Source organism: Neofelis nebulosa, chromosome 16, assembly GCF_028018385.1.
Source record: "Neofelis nebulosa isolate mNeoNeb1 chromosome 16, mNeoNeb1.pri, whole genome shotgun sequence".
NCBI lineage: Eukaryota > Metazoa > Chordata > Mammalia > Carnivora > Felidae > Neofelis > Neofelis nebulosa.
The window spans coordinates 34837785-34847313 of record NC_080797.1 but is presented as its reverse complement, the minus strand read 5'-3'; the positions used below and the strand labels follow the sequence as shown (position 1 = coordinate 34847313).

Sequence of the window (9529 nt, the reverse complement as noted above, 5' to 3'; positions counted from 1 at the left end):
TATTTCTATATAAGGTCATATTATGAAGTGCTGGGGGTTAGGACTTCAACATATGAATTGGGGGTGGGGGGGTGCATTCGGCTAAAGTTGCAGGAAAATCTTGCCCCATTTCTGATTAAGAACTCCTGACTCCCAGGTACCTACAGAATGAAGTATAAAGCCTTCACAGTCCAGGCTGCAGGAACCGAAGAGCCTCCCCTCCAGCGTCTCCCCGCGCCCCACACCGTCAACCCCGTGCTGCAGCCACTCGGGAAAATTCATGTTGAATCTCAAATTCTCGGTCTTTTGGGCAAGCTTGGCTCCTCTCCCTTTCCAGCCAGACTCGGCTCCTCTGTGCAACATTCCTAGCTACCTCCCATCCCTGTCTGTCTGTAAAGGTCGAGATACAGAATGACGAGGAGAGAGCATTGAGAGATGAGTCTGCCCCCCCCCCCCCCCTTTTCCCCCTCCAAGCGTGCACACGTGCGTTTCTCTCCGTACCACTGGGCCTAGCACAGTTCCTTGCTCTGTGTTTTGTGTTCTACCAGCCAGAGCTGAGGTGCTCCAGGGCCGGGCTGCCAGGCCCTCGGGCTCTTTACAGACTCTCACGCCCCCTGCAGGACGGGATGCGACAGCAAAGGAACAGAGACCAGCTTCACTAACAGAGACTCGTCTTTATTGCCCTTTTTCTGAGGGCTGACACCCGGCGGGCAGCGAGGAGAGGGCAGGGCCAGAACCCAGCCAGAGCAACGTCTCAGACTCCAGACCGTCCCCCAGGCGCCGCAGAGGGAGCGGCCAGGGCGGGACATCTACGCCCGGGGCAGGGGCGCGGCGCTGGCTCTGCGCCTGCGCGGCGGCCCATGGTCAGGATGCCGGCTGCGTGGTTGCCGCTGGCCTGCAGGAGGCGCTGCAGCCGGCCCTGGAGGCCAGGGGGTCCCGGCCGCCGCTTGCCCAGCGTGAGGATGCCGGCCGCGTGGTTGCCCGCGCCATGCAGCAGCTCGTAGAGGCGGCAGGAGCACGTCTTCTGGCGGCAACAGTCGGGCAGGGGCTGCGCTGCCGCTCCCGGCGACAGGAGCGCGGGCGGTAGCAAAAGCAGCAGCAGCAGCGTCACGGCGGCCCAGGGGACCTAGGGAGACGCGAGGCCAGGCGCTGGGGTGGGGGGAGGGCGGGGGGGCGGAGGGTTTCCCGCCGCGCCCACCTTCAGCCCCCAGGCCCAGGCCCCGCCCAGTTGGTTCTGCGCCCCCTCCCTCCTGCGGTCCTAACACTCTGCGTCCCCTAGTTTCCCGGCCTCTGTCTGCAAGACGGTATTGGAGGGCTCCTCTCTGGCTCTTTTACCTACTCATGTCTCGAGCCCCAGCACACCATCTCCTCCAGGAAGCCCTTTGAGACTCCTGGGCAGAGTGATTCCCTCTTTTCTGGGTACCCTTAAGTCTCTCGTTACCCCCATTAGAGCGCTTACCACTCCACCTGAAAACAGGGTGTGTGAGTCTGCACCGGAAGTTTGTTCACTCAGGGAAACAGACCCAGTATAGTCCCAACATGGGCAAACCAAGGACTGGGGTGCAGTCAAGGACCGGCAGGATCCAGGTTGTCTTTCTGCCTGCTCCCTCACAGGGGAAACTGTATTCTGTGGCTTCTGCACCAGTTTCCTACCCTCTTAGGGGCACAACTTCCTCACTTGTAAACGGGTTAAGTAATTCCTATAGTGCAGGCTGCCAGGAGGAAGACATGAGAGACTGCAAACAGCACCTGATACATGAGCTCTCAGGAGCTGGGCACAGTCCCATGCTAGCACAGGCCGACCCTCCTCCAAGGCCCCACCCAGTCCCCTGCCTCAGAGCACCCTCCCCCCCCTCCCCCCCCCCCCCACCGGGAAAAGACCAAGAGTAGAGACATCTCAGACTTCTTTCCAGCCCCCTGAGCAAGCAGTCTCATTGCCCCCCTGGGATGATGAGTTACCCCTCCATCCCCAGGTATCTTTACCTTTGTAGAGGGAGGGTTCATGGCGTCTGGAGTTCAGAGTGGGGTAGCCAAGAAAGGTGTTGTCTGCAGTGGTCCAAATAGCCAGGAACTTTGAGGCCGTTGACTGTGACCACTGATCAAGGGCCTGGGGTTTATAGTGCTCTGAGGTGGTGCAGGGCAGACGGGTACTTGCGTCTACTCTGGGGCCAGACAAAGGCAAGTCTAAGATTAGCCTCCCACAGGGCAGCCGTCTCCAGGTTGGGCCCAAAGAATGGCCGCCAAGGCTCTCAGAAGCGGGAGTTCGATCACTGTGCCCAGGGTCCCCCCCTTGTCTGTCTGCCTGCTCCCTGGAGATGGGGCGGTCTCCGGGCATTAATGAGGCCACCTTGCACCCAGGAATCTGGGAGCACAAAAGAGGCCCTGGCTGGGGCGCTGGCCTGGGACAATGTATGTGTGTTTGGGGCGGGTGGGGGGGGGGCAACTGCTAATTAGGGCAGGAGAGAAGGCAGCTGTGAGACCCACTCTCCACATGGTATATGGGGTGGGGGGAGGGCAGCTAGGCTGCAGGCCTAGCTCCTTGTTGCTGTCCCTGGGGTCTGTCAGGCTCCATGGCCCTCTTCCTTAATGGAAAAGTCTTCTTACACCTCTCCCTTCCCCCAGTTCTCTCCTTCCCTCTGCCCCTTCCACGAACCTCCAAGGGGGAAAAGCTTGGAAACTCAACCTGGGTAGGGGGAGGAAACAGCCAAACCTGGTGTTGTTCTTGGACCTGCCCAGTTTCCCTCCTGTTCAGGTGGCCTGGAGTAGGGGATGGAGTCCCAATACCACCATAGGAGAGAGTGAACGACCCGGGGCGGGGAGGACCGCGCCATCTCCAAGCCAGAGTCTCTTTTATTCAGGGCATGTCTGTTATGCACCTGCTCTCAGCCAGGCCCTGCACAGCACTGGAGGGACAGTGTGCATCAGACATGGCCCAATTTTCCAGGAGCTCCAAAGTCCAGGTGGGGAGGCAACCTAGCATAATGATAGCTTCGTGGGAGAAAGGACCCCAAAAAGGCCTTGCATGCCAAGTAGATTTCCATCAGCTAAGATTGGGGAAGAGGCATTCCACAGAAGGCACAGCTTGAGCAGAGACCTGGAGGTGACAGTGCTTAGCTCATGCAGGATAGTAGGGTGTGGTCATCATAGCTGTGGCTTCCTTCTCAGGGGAGAGGTGGCTGGACAGGTAAGTGAGGGCCAGGGTGGGTCAAAGGGTCTTGCAGGCTAAGCTGATTGGTCTGAATCCTGTGGCCACTGTGGAGACACAGGAGAGTTTTAGCAGGAAGAAGTTGTGGGGTTGATGGGGGGTTGGGTGGCCTGGTTGTGGCATGGGATCCAGCAGTAATTCAGAGGTAGAACTGGTGACTTGGCAACTGATCAGGAACAGGGACTGTGTTACTTAAGAGGAGCTTGTGGGGCCTTGGGCAAGCCTCACAGCCTCAGGAAGCCTCAGTTTCCCCACTGCTAAGATGGGCAGTTGACCCAAATGGTCTCTGAGATTGCTTCCTGTTGTGATACTTCCTGACTTGCAGTATAGCCCCTGCCCATGGAGGTGATATGTGGGTATTGGGCCAGACAGGCACCTGTGCTAAGCCAGCTAAGTTGAGAAGCAGTCCTTCCCCATTTACAGTAAGCTTGGAGTGGAGAGAGGGAGGAGGAGTGGGCTCTGGGTCTTCTGGGTTGACCTAGGCCATGGTAGGGGTCCCCAGGACCTACCCCAACCTGGAGTGGAGCGTGGGGGGAAAGCCTTGGTGTCCAGAGCTGAAGGTGGGGGAAGCCAGCCTGCAGCAAGAGCAGGATGAATGAGACTACTACAGTTTCGCCATAAGAAGACCCTGAGTCCAGAATCTGGGTGCAAGTGGTTTATTTGGGAGGTAATCCTACAAAGCACATGAAAACATGGGGATGGGCAGGGTGGAAGGAAAACCAGTAAGAATTGTGTTAATCAGAGGGTTACCACTACGGGCAACCGGTGCAGAAGACACTTGAGAAGTGTACTCAGGGACAGTGACGCTGAGGTCTCTTTCTCTGACTTCTGTCTCTCATTGACTGAGGGTCGCTCCTGGGGAACATTAACGGTTAACACGTCCAGCCTGCCCAGTGACTGGGCCTGGAGACACAGGAGACATCGGCAGTATGTGGGAACTCTAGCAGTGTCCCACAGAGGGCGCCACGGGACTTCAGGGAGGGCACTGCAGGGGCCAGTTGACGTGGGCTCCTCAGAACGGGCTGAACAGCTTAGACCTCCCTCAGGCCTGGGGTTCTGATGAGCAACTGTCCCATGACACAGAGTTGAAGACCCTGGCCAAGACTTCCCATCCAGAGAGGCCACAGAGGAATGTACCAAGTGGCCTATGAGGGGGATGGGGCAGTGGGCAGGCCTCTCAGCTCAGGACACCACCCTTTTCTGCAGACACTGGGCCAGGTGCCTGTGCCTCAGGACCCGGGGCATCTCAGGAGGATAGGGGGACGAAGGGCAGGCTGCAAGGGCCACCCGGAGTTCTCTGAAGGCCCCTTGCCCCACCAGGTGGACTCTGGCAGGGCCCACGCTGCCCCAGAACCGCAAGGACTTGTAGCGGGGAGAGACTTCCTGAAGGCAGTGGTCAAGCTGGAAATAGAACGGCCTGAGTGAGGCTGGTGTGTAGCTGTGTGGCATGTGGATGAGGGATGCCTGATGGTGCCCAGGGTATGTGTGGTAGGTGTTTCATGTGTCCATATGTGTCTGTGGGAATTCATCTCTCCCTTCCCAGAGCCTCAGGGAAGCTCTCCTCCCCGCCCCCCTCCTCCCCATCACTCCACTGCACCCAGGGCACCTGGAGTCATGCAGGGTAAAGGAGACACTCAGTCCCGTCCTGTCCTATCCCTGTCTTGTTTACCTTGTCTCGATTTTCCTCTGACAGGTTTCTCAGGCCCCTCAGCGCCACAAACACCTCATAGTGGGGAGCCGAGCCCTCGGAGGAATCTGCAGACAAACCCCCATGTTCACACACTTTTGTCAACAGGGCAGCTCCCAACGCCAATGCCGGTGCTCCTACCTGTTCCACCTTACTCTGACGTTCATGGGAGAAGAGGGATCCCTTGGTAGAGAGGAGGGTAAATGGAGAGGAACCCAAAACCTAATCGTAAATATGAAGCAGGCCGGGAAGGGAAAGGGGGAGAGACTGCAGCAGGAGGGATGGGAGTTAGACCTGAGTGAGCTAGGACTTGTGTTAGGAGCAACCAAAGAGGTCAAGTCTTCTGACCTCTTTTCTAAAGTTCTTCCATCCGCATGGAATGGCATGGGGGGCAGCCAACTCAAGAATGGGGGGCAGGAGCTGATGGAGAAGCTTACCCAGAATGCTGCTCTCCACACAGCTGTGGTCTAACAGTTTCGCCCCTGGCCACTGCCCGACAGCCCGGCCCAGGGCCTCAGAGAACACATCCTCTCGAATGTCTTCTCCTCTCACACTCAGGGCCTGGCCCAGCCTGGGGAGGAGGAAGGAGACAGAGGAGCCCAGGGCACAAGGACGGGCCCTCAGCTCCCCAGGGGGTCACGTACCTGCAGACGAACCTGACGACTGGACACCGATTGTAGGCACCAACCACCTGTACCACAACACCCAGGCAGCACCTGACAGGTGGAGGAGTGGGGGGCGAGGTCAGCCCCAGGGGCCCATTCGCTCATATCCCCGGTCTTCGATAGGGTCCCAGAGGGGTGGGCAGGCGATCACCTGGTAAGGCTGATGTGGTCGGTCAGCACCAGCTCATACTCCTTGCCCTTCTGGGCCTCGGCCAGCAGGACGGTAGAGGCAGCCTCTTCCTGGGCTCCTTTGTTGACTGGGAGCAGCTCAATAAAAGGAGCTCCAGGGGGCAGAAGGTAGAGCCCGCGGGGCTGCTCTGGCCACAGGTTCAGGCCCACCACCCCTGTGGGGAGCAAGCAGCCCTTCAGTGGCCGGCGCCCTTGCTTTCTGCTAGGCAGTAGCCCCTCCCCCGGGCCCCCAGGCCCCAGTTCTCTGAGCAGCTGTTCTCACTGCTGCCCTCCCACCCCTCCTTCCTGGCTCCCCCAGGCTCAGTGTGCCACCTCTGAGGCCCTAGTTGGGAGGAGGCGGTGGTTCGGGGGGTGGCAGACCTGGCGCCAAATACTGGCGCCGTGTGAATTTGTGCAAGTCTCTTAACCTCTATGAGCCTCAGTTTCTGCATGTGTATAACGGAGCTGTTGGTGTTGGGGGGATTAAATGATTAGGTAGGGCTCAGTGTTTGGCAGCTAACCGTGTGACCTCTGCCCCCTGCCCCAGTTCACTAGCCTTGAGTCCTGCTGACCTCCAGAGGCAGAGTAAGCCGGGGAGAAGAAGGCTAGCCCTTGGCACCACAATGCCTCCAGGGCAGCCACAGCCTCGGCCTGGCCTCCTGCGTCCAGAGTCACCACCACCTGTAGCTTCGGCCAGAGCCGACGGGCCAGTCCTCGGGGCCCCTGCTCTAGGGCCTCCCGCAACTCAGCTGCCCGTCTGGGGAGAGGCACCCCCGGGTTCCCGGCAGCTATTGTCTCAGCTAGCTCTTCGCCATCCGCCTCCAGGCCCACAAAGACGTCCAGGAGTTCGGCTGCCGTCCCACCTTCCAGTGCCCGCAGCCCTGGGGACCTCAGTGCCTTCAGCAGCAGGGCCCCAGGGTGCTTGGCTCCAGGGGCGCTAACCTGGCCCAAGGCACGCCAAGGCCAGGGGAGAGGGCAGGGCCAGGGGGACGTAGGGGTCACACAGGCGGTGCCTCCCGGAGCCAGCACTTCTGGATAGGCCTTGTTTAGGGCTGCCAGACCCAGCAAGGTGGCCTGGAGGGAGAAAAGGGAGGGTGTTGGCCCTGGGCCTGAGCCAGTCCCTGAGCCCCCAGTTTGGGGGTTCTTTGCCCACCTTACTGGGAGGGTTTGGCTGCAAGTAGGGGTCTCTAATGGGGCTAGGCTCCAGCCTTCTCAGTTTACCTGCAGAGAGGCCTCCCCGTAGTACTGGGTTGAGGTAGGAGGCGAGAGCTGCCCCTCATGTTCTTCCTCCTGGGCCTGGCTGGCCTTGGTCAGTGGGAGATGGTTCCGGAAGGTGCTTATATCTGTAGCCCCAAAGACATCATAAACTCGTCCTGAAGCCACAGTTTCCCAAGAGTTTCAGGCAAGATGGGTGAGACCCTTAATAAGGAACCCAGCATAGGCTTAGGCTGAGCGGGGCTACTGGGGCCCAGGAATGGAAAATTCATCTTGAACAATCCTGAGCCTGGGTAGGGTCTTTGCGTTGGGCCCCTCTGTGCTGGCGGTAGAAGGTGAGAGGGAATCCTTGGGTTCTGAAATCTGACTATCCTGTGGGGTTTCCATCTGTTTGGGGCCACCTCCCCAGCCCCTTGGAAACACACCTGTGTTCCCCCTGAGGGGACCGCGGGGCCCCTGGGCTCCCTGCAGACACCACTTCAGGGCCTGCTGCTGGCTCTGGCCCGCGTGCAGTGTACTCTGTTCTAGTCTCCGCTGCTGCCAGGCGGCTGCCCAGCACAGGGTCCCTGCTGCCACACGATGCTGGAGACCAGCAAGCCAGGACAGCCTGGCATCTTGGGGCTGCCGCTGCCAGAGCACGGCCAGCAGTGGCAGCAGCAGCAGCAAGAGAAGGAACAGCAGCAGCAGCAGCATCTCCAAGCAGCTCCTGGGAGGAGGAAGGGACCCAAGTTCTGGTCCTGGGGGGGAGGAGAGGATAACCCATTTCTCCCTCGGCTTAAGCCCACTCTACCGCACAAGAAACCCAGGAAAAAGGAAGTCTGGGAAGAAGCCAGGACCCGTCAGGCAGGTGATGCAGAGGAGACAACATCAAGGCCTTGGAGTCACACTGACCTGAGGTCGGACCCTGGCTCTGACACTTGGTTAGCCGTAGGGCCCTGGGTAAGTCAGCCAGCTGCTCTGGGCTCCGTTCCCCTGTCTGTAAAATGGGAATAATAACAGCTTCGCAGAAGATATAGACAGGGTTTGACACAGTGTCTGGCACACAGCGGCTGCTCAGTGACATGTCCTGCCCACTCCTGGGTGGCTCTGCTGCATCCCAGGATCCACCCTGTCCCCGCTCCGGGCCCCTCCTAAGCCCCGGGGAAGTGGTTCCATGTCCCACGTGCACCTGTTATAGCCCACTTGCGCAGACTCTCAGCACCCAGGGCCCCCTCGGCGGTGGGTACTTGGGTCTCTGTACACAGCCAGTCAGAAAGATGGAGCCGTGGCTTTAAAGGGAGGGGCCCTGATGGGGAAATCCGGTCACAGGCCTGAGGGAGGAGCTGGGGGGGGGGGGGTGCTCTTAAAGGGGCAGCTTGCCTAAGGGCCCAAGCCCAAGCTGGCAGGTGGGAGGAAGCTACCGCGGGAGACTTCAAACTCCTGCTGTCTTCAAACTCCTGCAGGTGAAGGAAGAGAAAGCTGAGTGTGGGAAAGAGTTCAGGAAGCAGCTTGAGTTGGGAGAAGGGCGCACCCCTGGAGAGCAGGTTCAAGCTGGAGAACTGTTAAAAAAAACATTTTTTTTTTCTCCCAATCCAGAAACCATGTCCACAAAGATCTACCAGCTTTCCCTCACAAAGGTGGTAGAGAAATAAATCCCCACTCTCCATATAGATTTGTCTGTTCTGGACATTTCATATAAATGGAATCAGAACACGTGGTCTTTTGTGTTGGCTCCTTTCACTTAGCATGTTTTCAAGGTTCTTCCACGTCGTACCGTGTAGCAGTAGTTCATTTCTTTTTATTGCCAAATGTATTTCATGGTATGGATATGCCACCCTACATTTACTTATCCGTTCATCAGTTGATGGGCATTTGGGGTCATTTCCGTTCTTTGGCTACTATGTGTAACACTATTACGGATATTTGTGTACAAGTTTTTCTGTGGATATATGTTTTTATTTTCTTGCATAAAAATGTGATGAATGCAAGGGATTTACTGCATTCCAATGAAGAGAATAGCTGGGTTGCATAGTAGCTCTGTTTAACTGTGTAAGGAACTGTTAAACTGGTTTCCATAGTGGCTGTGCCATTTTACATCCCCACCAGGAGTATATGAGGGTTTCAAGTTCTCTACATCCTTGCAAACACTTGTTATTACCCAACTTTTTGATCACAGCTATCGTAGTGGGGTGTGAAGTGACTTGAATCTGTTTTAATTTGCATGGTCCCCGATGACCAATGACCAAGCATCTTTTCATGTATCTATTGGCCATTTATACACTTCTATGGAGAAATGTCTTTTCAGATCCTTTACCCATTTTGTACTGGGCTATTTGTCTTTTTATTATTAAGCTGTAAGAGTTCTTTATATATTTTGCAGTCAAGTCCCCTGTCAGATAGATGATTTGCAAATGGATTCTTCCATTCTGTGGGTTGTCTCTTCATTTTCTTGATAGTGTCCTTTGAAGCACACAAATTTTAAATTTTGATGAAGTCTAATTGTCTACTTTTTCTTTTGTTGCTTGTGCTTTTGGTGTCATATCTAGGGACCCATCGTCAAGTCCAAGGTCATGAAGATTTACTCCTATGTTTTCTTCCAATACTTTCATAAAATTAGCTCTTACATTTAGG

At 56.9% G+C, this 9529-nt stretch overlaps 2 protein-coding genes across 7 annotated transcripts; both read right to left on the bottom strand.

Moving 5' to 3' along the window:
• Positions 1-633: 633 nt before the first annotated feature.
• HCRT (hypocretin neuropeptide precursor) lies at positions 634-2081 on the bottom strand. The gene is made up of 2 exons (XM_058703662.1): positions 1963-2081; positions 634-1105 (listed from the first exon to the last, which is right to left on the bottom strand). The coding sequence occupies exons 1-2, from the start codon at positions 1981-1983 to the stop codon at positions 734-736; spliced, it is 393 nt and encodes a 130-aa protein (XP_058559645.1). The 5' UTR covers positions 1984-2081; the 3' UTR covers positions 634-733.
• On the bottom strand, positions 2048-8196 carry GHDC (GH3 domain containing). 6 transcript variants are annotated; one of them, XM_058703658.1, is made up of 10 exons: positions 8088-8196; positions 7811-7895; positions 7345-7656; positions 6926-7047; positions 6277-6778; positions 5688-5880; positions 5516-5587; positions 5309-5442; positions 4854-4939; positions 3825-4585 (listed from the first exon to the last, which is right to left on the bottom strand). In XM_058703658.1, exons 3-10 carry the CDS (start codon positions 7610-7612, stop codon positions 4367-4369), a joined length of 1596 nt encoding a protein of 531 aa, XP_058559641.1. In that variant the 5' UTR covers positions 7613-7656; positions 7811-7895; positions 8088-8196; the 3' UTR covers positions 3825-4366. The 6 variants fall into 6 exon arrangements, with proteins under 6 accessions (XP_058559640.1, XP_058559641.1, XP_058559642.1 ...); XM_058703659.1 differs by having other exon boundaries at positions 7345-7625; XM_058703657.1 differs by lacking the exon at positions 3825-4585 and adding an exon at positions 2048-2141 and having other exon boundaries at positions 7811-8196.
• Between the last annotated feature and the right edge of the window lie 1333 nt (positions 8197-9529).

What these genes read in the sequence shown, in the direction of transcription:
- HCRT (XM_058703662.1), bottom strand. Translation starts at nt 1,983, where the DNA reads ATGAACCCTCCCTCTACAAAG. An exon ending in TGAACCCTCCCTCTACAAAG is followed by an intron (nt 1,106 to 1,962) that starts GTAAAGATACCT and finishes GCGTCTCCCTAG; the next exon opens with GTCCCCTGGGCCGCCGTGAC.
- GHDC (XM_058703656.1), bottom strand. Translation starts at nt 7,982, where the DNA reads ATGTCACTGAGCAGCCGCTGTGTGCCAGACACTGTGTCAAACCCTGTC. An exon ending in GACCACATCAGCCTTACCAG is followed by an intron (nt 5,588 to 5,687) that starts GTGATCGCCTGC and finishes TCCACCTGTCAG; the next exon opens with GTGCTGCCTGGGTGTTGTGG. An exon ending in CAGAGGAAAATCGAGACAAG is followed by an intron (nt 4,586 to 4,853) that starts GTAAACAAGACA and finishes TTCTATTTCCAG; the next exon opens with CTTGACCACTGCCTTCAGGA.